The 14,010-nt window shown below is 32.2% G+C and overlaps 1 protein-coding gene and 1 long non-coding RNA gene across 4 annotated transcripts; both read right to left on the bottom strand.

The window, feature by feature from the left end:
* Positions 1–1,877: 1,877 nt before the first annotated feature.
* On the bottom strand, positions 1,878–5,703 carry LOC124952491. Its single transcript, XR_007101918.1, has 4 exons — positions 3,103–5,703; positions 2,544–2,689; positions 2,279–2,415; positions 1,878–2,064 (listed from the first exon to the last, which is right to left on the bottom strand). It is a non-coding gene; the product is annotated as an uncharacterized LOC124952491 (long non-coding RNA).
* Positions 5,704–6,275: 572 nt separating this feature from the next.
* LOC124952446 (Krueppel homolog 1-like) lies at positions 6,276–11,424 on the bottom strand. 3 transcript variants are annotated; one of them, XM_047502337.1, is made up of 2 exons: positions 11,099–11,424; positions 6,276–9,699 (listed from the first exon to the last, which is right to left on the bottom strand). In XM_047502337.1, the coding sequence occupies exon 2, from the start codon at positions 9,672–9,674 to the stop codon at positions 8,001–8,003; it is 1,674 nt and encodes a 557-aa protein (XP_047358293.1). In that variant the 5' UTR covers positions 9,675–9,699; positions 11,099–11,424; the 3' UTR covers positions 6,276–8,000. The 3 variants fall into 3 exon arrangements, with proteins under 3 accessions (XP_047358293.1, XP_047358301.1, XP_047358311.1); XM_047502345.1 differs by lacking the exon at positions 11,099–11,424 and adding an exon at positions 10,202–10,435; XM_047502355.1 differs by lacking the exon at positions 11,099–11,424 and adding an exon at positions 9,806–10,121.
* Between the last annotated feature and the right edge of the window lie 2,586 nt (positions 11,425–14,010).

Below are 14,010 nucleotides of genomic sequence, written 5' to 3'. Positions count from 1 at the left end.
TATCATCAGCGAAACCATCAGCTAATTCACGTATTATCGCAGAAGAAGATGTACTATTTGCAAGCGTTGACTTACGTTCTTTACTTGGTTTTGTTTGGAATTAGAGAGTCATGAGATTATCGCGTTGTTAAGAGTTTTGTATTAATCTGTAATGGACTCCTGTCGTATTACGTCTGAAATCAGCTCGATCGTGTCGTGGTCAAGGGTCTTAACGACCGTTAGATATTTTACTTTATCATTAACGATTCCATAAGTAGTGAATTCAGCTTCAGCCATAATGAATCAGAGATCCGATTATAATCGGATAGGTTCTGCATACTAGAAGTATTTTCTGCTACTGTTCCTGTCATTGACGCTGCTGTCAAAGTATTTGGTGGCATCTCTTGTCCGTTGTTGTTTTGATTCGTTTGTTCAAGATGAGTTCCTTTGCCGTCTCTATCCCCTGTGTCAATGGTACCATCAATGTGTTTAACTTGCTGTTGTTGATTCGTGGAGATCGTATTCAGGTTCAGGTGCCGAATCTTAATAGGTCTGTGTATACACTATTGGCTTTTGACAGGGTGTTCGGTATCCCTTTTTTTTTCAGGTGTTCTATACATGAGACTGATTGTAATTTGTAGTATTTATTATTTATTAATTTTTTTTTTGAATCTCGTTTTTTATGAGGCAAGATGGGTGACGTTGATATGTTTTTCTTTTAGCAGGAGCTCTTGATGCATAAAGGTCACGTCGGGGTCAACAATTGTGGGTTTTTCATGGACAACTCACTATATAGAAAGAAACTTTGCACATCAAGCAATAATTGTAATGTACTTATTTAAGTTTGTCAGGTACACAGTAATTTAATCAGACTATCGTTTTTAGCAGCTTTGGCTGTGGTCCGAAGAAGAATCAAAGAAAAAATTGATGATTTCTTTTTTGTTGCCGATGTCTCTATCATCTCTTCTGTTTTCAACGTCTTTGTTGTCTCCCATTTTGTTTGGTTGGTTTCCCACGTGTCTGTTTGGTGGCGCCTAGGCATTAGTTATGTGTCTTGTCGAAGGATACATAAGAGTCGTCACGAGGTCGCCACAAAACTGAATCAAGCGCAAAAACGACCGTCATTGAACTACTCTTATAAAAGTAAATTTCAACTGTTATGTCTTCCAATTTTTCTCTTCAAATAAATCATAGCTACAAAATTTTACAATCTTCAATAGAAATATGTTGTCATTACATTTCTTCAAAATTTTAGAAAATATACATAAATTCTGCATAAACGGAAACATTCATCATGCAATCAATTCATGTATAATCATATTTGATTTGAGTAATTTTGCTATTAAAAAATATTTATATTTTAATAAAAATAATACTTTAATCATCTTATTTTATTATCATGCCAAATACAACCCAATACAAACACTGTGACAAAATACGATGCTTGATAAAAGGCTGGGCAAAACATAAAATAAGATTTTTAGGCATCCAATTCTACCAAAGTTTTGAGGAATGACGCTTTCTTTTGAGCAACACGATTTTTACGTTCGGACAATGAGAGTTTCGCATGATTCCATTTTTTCTTGACAGGTTCTTTATCCTTCGTAACTTTGACGTGTTCTGGATTAGCACGTATGGCTTCATGTGCTTTTTTGTACATATTTCCGATCTACAAAAAAAATTTATATTTACTCATGCATTTACTTTACACCAAGTTGTACTCATAAATAAGTAACTGATAGAACTGTTAACAGAGATTACATTGTAAAATGTATTTATAAATACATTTATCTATTTATAATCAATCTTATTTTCTATTGTCCAACAGCGACACTACATAGCTTAATATATCTAGTAGTAATTTTAAGTTAGACGTTATAGTATATAGAAAGTAATAATATATATTATTTACTTACATTGTTAGTAACAATTCCATTCTTAATATACTGGGAGAATTGTTTCTTGTAAACTTCGTCGTCTTACTGTTTTAATGTCGTCATGTAATTTGCAACGTATTGATCAAAGATATGCTTTCAATGTACCTTAGCATTAAAAGATTTAGATTCACCTGGAAATCTTTTGATGCTATTTAATAAAAACAAAATGATTATGATGAAATATTTATTGCCATAGAAAAAAAAAAGAAGATAAAAATAACTAAAGAAGTTATGTATCAGAATTATATTTAGGGAACAATATTTCTTCAGTTATAAATCAAAGCGAGCTGAGTTGTTCATCATTTTGATAAAAATATATGCATTTACAATATATGTAAAGGAATTTAAGTAGAAATAGTTACCCTTCTAGCTACCAACAGTTCAGTACAATAAGCTGGTGCATAATTGGTAAGTCCAAATTTTTAATTACATTTCTTGGAAGTTCATAACTATAGAAAGTACAGACAATCTTAACTCTTTTAATCCTTGAATAAGGAAACTATAAAAGATAAAAATTATTAAACAATACTAAAAGTATATTTTATAAAATATAATATTAAACAAGTACTTCATATTATATAACTTGTTTGACATGTAATATACTTATTGGATAAATGGACAAGCAACCTGTATTTAGAAGTATTTCACTTATTCTTGTCTTCGATGGTCAATCATTTACGTGTATAATAATCAGTTTTACTTTCATGGCGCCTCTTGAATTTGACTTGATAAAATTTAAAGTATTGTTTATTTTTAACAACTTTCACAAAACCCTATAAAAAGAAAGTTAAATTAGTTTTGAAGCATGTGCTATTGATGAAAAAAAGAAAAGAATAGTAAAGTTTGTGTAAATTATATTTATAACTAACTAAATAAATATATTATTGGTATATCAAATTAATTCCACAATTAAACAATATCAAACTATACACAAAGTGTATAAGAGACTGACATTTACGATAATGTTTTTTCTAAATTTTTCGAAAATTTTTCCCATATGTTTAAAACAATATTATTATGAACCCTACAAGTTTCTAATGACAGGTGAAATTACAGCTATTCGACAGTCATTGAATTATTCGGAATAAGCAGCATTCTTCACGTTTCTTTTTCACAACTGATGCATTTTAAATCCAAAAAATCATGATTTTTAATATAATGACATTAATCATATAAGTCTGCTAACCATTTTATGAGTTAAATAAGAATTCGTTGATAATACAACATCTATTCACCGTATTTCAGGAGGACGAAAAGAAACGTATACCACTGATACCAAATAATATAGTAAATTTACATTATGTTGAATCTCTTTAGGGAATAAATAGAAGCAATAACAAGGACAAATTTCACTCTAGAATTTATACTTTGTATTAGATTTTTATTACAAAAAAGGAGCTCATTTATAAAATATAAAAATAATATATATAAAATATAGAGTTCAAAATTAATACAATACAGGAACTAGGTACAAGTGTGAAAAACACATTTATCGCCATCTGCAAACTTAGAGTGGTATTAAAAAAGAATACATTTCAATAAGAATTGATCGCTTGTACTATCTGCGTTATAGGAATGAACGAAATAAAAGTTTTATTATCATCTGATTTGGTAATTATATTTACATTGTATTTAGCATTTAGAAAGATTAAGTGTTTTTAAAAGACTGAGAGAGTAAAAAATAAAACTTTTATAAAATCTATATATAAAACTAAGAAAATAAAAAAAAACTAAATGTTTCAATGTTTATTTAATGATCAATGATAAAATCAATATAAACGTAAAATATATTCTAATATTTTCGATTCGTAAAAAGAATTGCATATAATTCTTTAATATATTAACTAGATAATAATTGAGATGTTTTATTTATGAGAATGTTATTTTGATAAGAGTAGTAGTCTTGAATGACAGACATGCTAGTGTACATGTAATATTTTTATTTAACATTATAATGAACAATTTTTTCTAAAGATACAGATGAATATATGCTATATGTATATGTGATATTACTTAATAGGACTCATGTAATGACCTGATTGTTTTTATTTAATAACATTTACAGAGCGATGTGTATGTTTTTACTACTTTTCGAAAATGAAGTTCCGAAAAATATTAAATGAAAAAACTGTATCTAATTTATATGAAAAAAAGATAAAAGTATTATTATAAAAAATGTAAAAACATTAATAAATACATTAATTATTGTATTCAATATTTCATAAAAGTAGAAATAAAAATTCTTTTTTTGAAAGTTAATCGACTTTCAAAATAACAATTTAAAACACATCAATGTGAATGTCTTATCATTGTTTATTGTCTCATTCTCTATTTTAAATAATATATTATTATTATTATTTGGAATCGGTTTTGTTTTATTTTTTATCCAAATTATCGTGAATAAAATTTAAATAATTAAATTATTATGATAACATCAGATCAAATAAATTACTTTCGCAATATTCGAAAAATTCGAAATAACTTATTAATCGCACTATATATTTTGTGTCCGTACAAATTATAACAATATTGCACTAATTTCATTCTCGAAATGAAGATTTCGATACATACATATCTTTCTCTCTCTTTTCTTTTTCCTTTAGCAAGTATATTAAGGTTTTCTTTCTTGTTAAAAATCAAAATAATTTTCTAACAAGAATATTTATGAACGCGTCAATATAAAATTCTTTTTGAAGCGTCCAAGTACGTAGTGCGACAGATTTATTGGACTTAATTATACTTTTCTACGGAACAAAAGACTTATTTGTCGACATATACGAACAAATTTCATTATGATTATACTTAAACAATACATTAAAGTTAAATAGATAATCAGTTCCATACGTCAGCCGTTACGAAGCATCATGCTTCTTATCCTCAACGTCATCTTAAAAATTATTTCTTAATACGTTAATCGATTATATTATGCTAGAGTTATAACTCATCGCTGTTATAATACTTAAAAATTAGCAATCAATTGACATATACCACGTGATTCATTGTTTTTTCTTTTCTTTTCTTTTTTTTTTTTTTTTTTTTTTTTTTTAAACACTGGAAGAAGCAATCGATGCTTTATGTTTCACAAGATACGCGCGAACACAAAAAGAGAAACACTTTTTGAAGAGGCACCAAGCGATTATACGATTCACATGTTTATTTTTATTATAAATAAGAGACCAACGATACTAAGCGGACATACTTATTTGTTACTTCAATAAAATTAAGAAAAAAACAAATGTTCCAATCAGAATCATTTCTCTAAGAACTATGTGACCTAACGAGAAATAAATATTTATAAAAAAACATATTAAATGTTTTCGAGAGCAATGATATATTAAATATTATTTATATAAAAATAAAAGCGAATAAGACATGAGATGAAAAAAAATGGAAGAAAAAGAAGAAATAAAAAGAGAGAAAACCGAATGTATTTTTTGGATTTGGAATTTCGTGTATATATATATATATATATATATATATATAACACACATTAAAAGGTATTAAAATGCAATGAAATTAATCGAAATACCATTTTGTAGCAACATTTACAAAATGAAAGAACGTTGTTTTTCATACGCTATCAATCGACCTTCACTGTTTTCTCTCTTGCTAATTGTATCTTCTTTTTTGCATTTGTCGATACATGTGTGACTCATGTGTGACGTTAGGAAGCTACGAAGATATATATATATACATATATCTAAGAATAATAATTATAATAATGATGATGATGATGATGATGATAGTAATAATAATAATAATAATAATAATAATAATAATAATAATAATAATAATAATAATAATAATAATAATAATAATAATAATAATAATAATAATGATAATAATAATAATAATAATAATAATAATAATAACAATAATAATAGTAATGATGATGATCATCATAATGATAATGATTTGTGAAATATATATACATACATATTTATCTATATCGCGATATAATGAAAATGCTGCGATTTTGAAATATAGGTAATGTGTGCGCTAATCGTAACAAAAGAATATGCTGATAGAACGAATGGCGTGTATGTTCACGACAATTAATGTTTAAAAATAAAAATTATTTTGTTTTGTTTTGTTTCAATATCCATAAAAGCTTTGTAAAAATTGTATTCAAAGTTTTAATGGCCGCTCATTTTCCAAGCAATTCGTCCTTTCACCTTTTTTTTTTCATCGAAGTTTTACAACTTCCTTCCATTCATACTGTATTTACGCATGGATTCTAAATCGTAAAATTAGTACTATACGAAAGTATTCTTATATAATTATAATAAGATTATTTCACATAATGCTCGTATTAGAATTATTATATTTATATGCGTACATTTTTATGGTGGCAGTGTGTTTTTAGTTCTCTTCTTTTTGTTTTTTTTTTCTTTTCTTTTCTTGTTAATATAGCGTAGGTAGTGCAAAATTCTTATCACAGTGATACAATATTATTTGGTGCCTTAGTCGTATTATTATGATTTCTGAAATCTTAAATATTCTCTTGTATGTACCTGATAATTCTTTTGTGAAATCATTTTATGAGTGATGCTTGTCTCTCTATCTGTTCTAATTTTTATATCTTTCTCCTTTATAATGTATCAAAATATTGTTAAAATTTAAATTTACTATTTTTTTTTTTTTTTATTTTTGTGCGAGAGTCTGTATTTTCTTGGCGTCAAGGATATTTAAAATATTGCAATAAGAAATTGCAGTTGGCAGGAATTTAGCAGAACTTCGATAGTAATAGTAGTACCGTTCGAGTCTACGACATAGGCGTTTGTCGTAGAAAATGCAAGGCGATTTAATTCTAATGTATATCGTCTCTATGTACGTATATATATATATTATAATATATATACCTATATATAATGGACAACTTTAAGAAATGTTAAGGAACGATAAAATTACATTAAATAAGTATCGATGTAAAAATTACAAAACTTGAGCAGCCTATTGTGCGTTAAATGTATGTTATTCGTGTTTCTTTATATTTTGTGGCTGTTGTAGTTTAATTAATATATACGTGATTAATATATAACACATACCTGTATCGTGAAACGACAAATTATTAATCGTAACAGACTGACATCAGTCTTATAAATCGTGGCAAGAAACGAATGCCCGTTTGAGTTTAAATTATTAGATTAGTTAATGTGGAAAGAGAAAGAAGATTAATATACGAAGTTCATACTCCTACGAATATTAAAAAACTTGACACCCCTCACCCCTTGGAAAGGAGGTGAATAAATTATTCTCAAAAAGAATCAATACACTTCTCGAGGTAGTGACGCAGCTTCCTTCGAAGAAGCTGCACTGTCTATTTTAGGATCAACAAAATTTGTTTTGCTTATATATGTATCTCTCTCTCTCTCTCTCCCTCTCTCTCTCTATATATATATATATATATATATATATATATATATATATATATATATAATAATTCGCTACAAGTAAGATTAATTCGTTCGAGCGATCGTTAGAAAAGTTCTTCATCTTCTTAAAATTCACTGACATATATACTTTCCAAAAATTACTTTTTAGATGTTCGTTCTATCCATAAAAATACGTCATTGCATCTTATGGTCTTAGATAAAACGGAAACTTGAATGCACGTGGCAATAAGTGAAAAAGGAAATAAAAATATCATAAAGAAAAAAAATTAAGAGATACATAGGTATATCTCATATGTATGTATACATGTCCATACATATAGTCGATAATAATTTTGCAATTTTGATAATTTTGAATCGTTATCAAAATGGACGCACGTGTGCCTACTTAAAATCTTATCAATCTCGAAACATTTGATTGAATCCCTTTCGCACACAATTTGTGCTATACTGTTATAATTCGTACTTTTGTTTTTGTACTCTGTACGCGTTTAGAAGGCAACGTGTCCGACGAAGGATTGACTATGATTATCGAAGACACTGAATTTTTCTGTTCGTTCGTTCATATTACGCACTCGAAAGAGTTCACATGGAATATCACTAGAGTCTTTTCGGAGGACGGTGCCATCATTTTTTGCGAATAGAGTTCCATCGGTTTTCCTTTATTTTCGTAGGAATTAACCGTATCTGACTATGAGGCACGTGCAAAATGAATAACGGAACTTTGCCTTTGAGAGCCAAGAAGACTTGCGCTTCTCTCGCTTTCCATTGATTCGAGAATCATCTTGCAACGTTTCCTTGGTGGTAAGATCAAAGTTTCCCTGACAGGTATAGCGAGATCGAGAGGATCTGGCGAAGGTGCTGGACTGACAGGATTGCTGCTCGGTGGCGTAAGTATCTGTTCCTCTTTTTTCACGTTCATTCCGTACTCCCGTTGTCTCTCTTCCTCAACGGCCTCCAAAGCTGCCTCGACTCTTCTACGAGCATCATTTCCGGGTAGATTCAGCAAGGACGGACATTCACCGACCATCGGTTCAACTCCTCTATTTGGAAAAGCAAACTCGGTTATTGGGTAAGGACTTGAGGATATGTCGGAATAAAGGAAGACATGAGACTGTTGTTCGAGGTTGACAATTTGATGAACCGATCTTTCTTCGATTCCTGCGTTTAACAGACCCATTGGACCGTTTATCGAGGAAACTGATTGAGGATACTGTTCTCTTGGGAAAACATAGTACGAGAAATCCCGTTGATTTGGATAAACTTCGTTCGGGCTACATGGGATATTCTCTGCGTTCTTACGCGGAAGTTCTTTGTTGTTTCCGCCACAGATCGGTATTGGTGATGGTGCATTAGGAGCAACGGAGTTACTCTGTGAGATCTCCATGATCGATTCGATCGGTGACTCTCTGGCGGAAGAGATTCCGCTGGATGTTGAGGACGAAGAAGAAGAGGACGAAGATGAGGAGGATGAAGATGAGGACGAGGAGGATGAGTCTGAATGTGTTTTTATGTGAAGCTCCATCGTTTTTTTCGAGCCAAAAGTTTCGTGACAGAGGGTACACTTGTAGACCTTTTCACCATAATGTGCTACTTGATGGAGTTTCAATACGTGATTATATCCGAAGGACTTTCCGCATATATCGCAAGTATAAGGCTTTTCGCCGGTATGGGTACGAGTATGTACCTTTAGCTGCTTCGAACAGGTGAATCCCTTGCCGCAAGACTTACATACATAAGGTTTTTCACCGGTGTGTGTACGCATATGTATTACCAGCTGGCCGCTTTGTATGAACGTCTTCGAGCAAACTGTACACTTGTGTGGACGTTCGCCCGTGTGGATTCGCATGTGACGATGGAGTTTGCCGCTATGCTCGAAGGCACGCTCGCAAACATCGCACTTGTATGGTCGTTCCTTCGTATGTATCCGTCGATGAACGCTAAGATTTTCCTTCACAGAGAAGGACTTGCTGCAGTATTCGCACTGATAAGGCTTCTCGCCCGTGTGAGTCCTGTAATGCCTGGTCAAACGTGCAGGTACCGCAAATGTTTTCTCACAAATATTGCACCGATAAGGATCCTCTCCCTCTTTACCGTGCGAACGCAAGTGACTCTGATACAAACTTTTTTGATCGAAGCTCTTCTGACAGAGAAGACACTGGTAAGCCTTCTCCTCGTTCGAGTTTGTCAGACTTTCGACGGTAACGGCAGCAGCCGTGGTACATGTCGTCGAGCCGAAGACCGGAAGGTCCGGGCTGCAAACAAGGTTCTTCACTGGGTTCATCGTCTCCAAATTTGGCAGCACGCTCGTCACTGATACCGTCACTGGATTCGGGATCGGCTCGGTTTGGTAATAACTCACCATCGTAGATTACTACCGTGTGCGCGGCCTGCGGAAGAGATGGAACAATTCGATTTATTCGACTTGAGATAAAAAAAAATCTTCCTTGAATGTCCGTTTAAAAAAGATAAAAAAAGAAAATAAAAAATGCGTACGCTTCTAAATTCGAAATAAAAGAGAAATTACAAAATAATGAAACATCGAATGGAGAATGGAGAATTGTTTCAAATCGCGATTGATATATTTCAATTATTTCATCGATTGAAATAATTAGATTTCAAAAGGATAGATCGGAGAAGAAGGAGAAGGAGGAGGGGGGAGGAACAGAAAGAGGACGAGGAGGAGAAGAAAAAAGGAAAAAATAAACAATAGAAAGGAAGAGTTAGAGGACAAGCTTAAAGAATGTACACGAGTGAAGAGAGTCCGTTTATACTTGGGCTTTACACGCGCGCGTCGTTTTTAGTACGATAGGAGGCAGCAGTCATGGTCGGCGGCAGTGCAGTGTGCGCCGCCGGTAGAAACCACTCGCTGCTGCCTCCACGTGTACTCACATTTTCTTATAGCGATCACCGACCTCGTGCAACTTGCCGCGCAGTAAGGACGTCGGGTTACATCACGAGTACTATATACGACACAACTAAGAGTCGTATTGAAGATTTATGCTAACGTATCTCTCATGCTACTAGTATCTTTCTAACCGGACGCTAAAAAGGACCGCGGACAAAAATTGTATCGATCGGGCGACAAATAAGCAAAGTACATCATGCTCTCTCTCTCTTTCTCTCTTTCTCTCTCTCTCTCTCTCTCTTTCTCTCTCTCTCTCTCTTTCTCTCTCTCTCTAAAGTTCACGGACAGGGCCGAATTATCTCGACTGTGCCATCCTCTGCGTCCGCCGTTCTCTCCCTTCTTTTCTACCCTTCCATCGAAAACGTCTCTTTTTTTGCTCTTCTGCTCTTTTATTTTTCATAGTTACGTATATTATAGAATACATAAGCTGAATCGTTCGAATTTCTTCGACTCGTCGATATTCGATACTCTTTTTTTATCACTTTTACCGATTATTTCGATAATATAAAATCTTTTGGAAATTTGTATAATATCAAAAAATTTCAATTTTATCAAGAAATAAGGAAAGAGCATGTGAAAAGAAGTGACGAGAATAAACATTAATATTTTTTTCAAGTATTTAATATATACGTGGTGCATATAAATTCGTGAGGATGATTAAATTAACCGGTTAAAATTTATTAAAACAAGATTATAAAAACAAGAAATAATGATACGTTAATAACGCTCGAATCAAGGAAAGGATTGTGTTGTATTCAATCTTTGAACAGTAAACGATGATAAAATTTTTTCGAGGATATCAAAAAACAATGAAAAAAGATAAATAGAAAAGTAAAAAAGAAAAAAAAAAAAGAAACGAAGAACCGTTCAGAATGACTTACCAAAGGCGTCTCGTATGTTTTTTCTTTCTCGTGCTCTCTCTCAAAATTTTACTTCTGTCTTCCTCGACATCTCTCAATTTCCAAGGCTGATTAAATGTGCGCGTAACCGAACACTCGATGAAAAAAAAATTAAATAAAGTGAACGATAGAATTCACTTAATTCGGAAACTAGGCGCACGTATTTTCTTTCATTACTCCGTTGCTTTTCGGTCGCTCGCGTTGGACCGAGACGAAAAAGTTGATACTACGAAAACTGAAGGACCCGCCTCGTGGGATGGCCAATCGTACTGTGTAATGTTTACCTCCTGGCCGAACCGAAGAGATACGGAAATCATCGATCATGGCCGAAGAGCGCACGCTCGTGCGGCCCGCTGTGTATCCCCTCTCTTCCCCTCTCGACCCCCTCCAAAATCGTAGCAACACCCTTCTCAACCCCGACCCTCTTCTCTTCTACCCTTGGTCCCACGTCTCGGCCCCAACGCTCAACCAACGGCGACGACCTATAATTTAGGGCGGATAAAGTGCTTCGTGCAGCACGTGGAGGCAGTCGTCGTGGTTTCTACCAAAGCTCGGCGCGTGCGAGTTCGACCGACGAAGACCATCTCTACATGCGACAAGGACGAGCGCTATCAGTGTAGCACGTGTACATGTATGTGTACTTATACGCCTGTGTATGTCTCGAAGAACATGCATACGCAATACACATACTCATACTTTGTCGCAATATGGATCATCGAATTATGAACGAAAAAGCGATTAGATTCTTCTATTTTGATAATATATTTAGAAAAATCTACAGTAATTTTTTTTCAAAATCATTAAATCTTACATTTTTTGTTTATATATGTTCGTAAGAATATCTAAAACGTAAGAAACAAAGGAAAATGAAGAATTAGGAAGAATGAAAGACGACGGGATCTTTTGAAGAAGGAAAAAGTTAAAAAAAAAACTTGAAAAAAGTTAAAAGAAGAAAACAATTTTTTTTATTTATCTCTTCTTCTCCTTCCTAAATGACTACTATAATCGTCTTATTACATCGCTACAACCGGGACGAGCGATCGATATCTTCCTTTCCTGCCTACCCTTGTGAACAAAGATCATCTTTTTTTGTTTCTCTCCTGTTTCATTTTCTAGTATACTCAAATATATTATTTCTATCTAATCGAGATATATCGAAATGATCTTTCAATGATTTGATTTGTATTTTTAAAATATTAATCTTTCTTATCGGGAAATAATTATGACAATTTGCGTTTGATCGAATCAAATCTCAGTAAGTGGAAAAGAGAATAACTTGTTATTATGAAAGTATTAATATGTTTCACATAAACAAAAGAATTTGCGATTACGAGTTTGACGCATGCTGATACTTTTTGAAATTGAATAACTTTTTCTAATGACATATCTTCTTTCTAATCATTGCACTATGCATATAGTCCTATGGTCAGTCGCATCATCGACTACATTCATTGTATCCTCTTCGTTCATTCTTTTTTTCCATGCCCTATGATGATATCGTCCAATAGAAACGAGGTCGTGTGTTTATACGTTCGCTTTCTCCGCTATTTACACGAGCGCGTGCCTTTCTTCTCCCGTTTTCGGTCGTTACACTCCCTTGCATTCGTTGATTCCTTTTCGAACTTGAAACGGATATCAACGTACATTCTTGTTAAGAAATACATTTTTTCTCGTAAGTATATCGTGCCAAACATACGTTCATTTTTTTTTTTTTTTTTTTTTTTTACTGGTTCAATGTTATGACAATTATTAGAAATCGAAATTTAATTTTGATGACTTCATTTAAAAATATTTTTATACGAATTCTTTTGTGACATTTGTAAAATAACAAGTTCTTCAACACGCATTGGTGATCGATCACGAGTATACGCGTATTCACACATGCATGCAATTCGTATAATTATTAAACTACAAAATTATATAAATTGTTATTATAGTTTGTTTACTGTGTTAGATAGTATTTGCTTTATTTTGATATTACTACAATTTGCCATATATATATATATATATATATATATTTATCCAAGATTGATTACTTGGGCAAATATACGTATTAATATTTCGGATTGAATATAATCGACATACTCGAAGTTTCAACAACACGTGTCAGAGAGAAGATGTAATTATGATGTATAACGATTATGACCGTCAGAGTAGAAAAATACCGTATTGTTCTAGAACACCTATAAATAAATATTATCTTTGATTATGGTTGATCACAGGTTTAAAGTTTCTCCCTACCTTCTTTTCGAAAAGAACAAAAACTAATATTTCTTTGCCTTCAGATAAAATTCAAGGCGTATTCGTAACCTGCGTGAGACTGCGTGAGACTGCGTCTGGACCTACCTTATATTTCGTCATTCCTTTTTTATATGAGGTAACTTTCGTTTCAGATTCTAATAATAAAACGCGAGAGAATTTTATTAGTCGATCTTCTGAAAGGGGAGGTCAAAGACTTGTGAGATTGTTATACGTGGCCAACATGTGAAAGACAAAATTAAAAGGACAAGGATCTTAAGGGAAAAGAAAAACAAGGGAACAAAGATCGTCATAAATTTAATCGAAATTATTCAAACATATATCTATGTATAAAATGATTTATACATATACATATACATATATATATATGTATATATATATATATATATATATATATATATTTATATTATATTAGGAAAAAAAATATATATAAGCATCTCTCTCTTTCTTCCTCATTCTTATATAAACAATTAAATGAGTAAATATTATATATATATATAATATAAATATATTTTTTAAATTTATTTTTTGGCAATTATTATTTCGTTCCGAAGGATATAGCCAAATTTCCTTTCTTCGGTCTGGTCGAGTGAGCCTCGGACAAGTGCCGGTGTAACCGATGTTGCTTTCAAACG

Source organism: Vespa velutina, chromosome 1 (assembly GCF_912470025.1).
Source record: "Vespa velutina chromosome 1, iVesVel2.1, whole genome shotgun sequence".
Taxonomy (NCBI): domain Eukaryota; kingdom Metazoa; phylum Arthropoda; class Insecta; order Hymenoptera; family Vespidae; genus Vespa; species Vespa velutina.
Note: the sequence above shows the minus strand (reverse complement) of the source record. Positions and strands in the feature narration are given on the sequence as shown.

Excerpts from the sequence above, each read along its gene's own strand:
- LOC124952446 (XM_047502337.1), bottom strand. The coding sequence starts at position 9,674 with ATGGTGAGTTATTACCAAACCGAGCCGATCCCGAATCCAGTGACGGTA.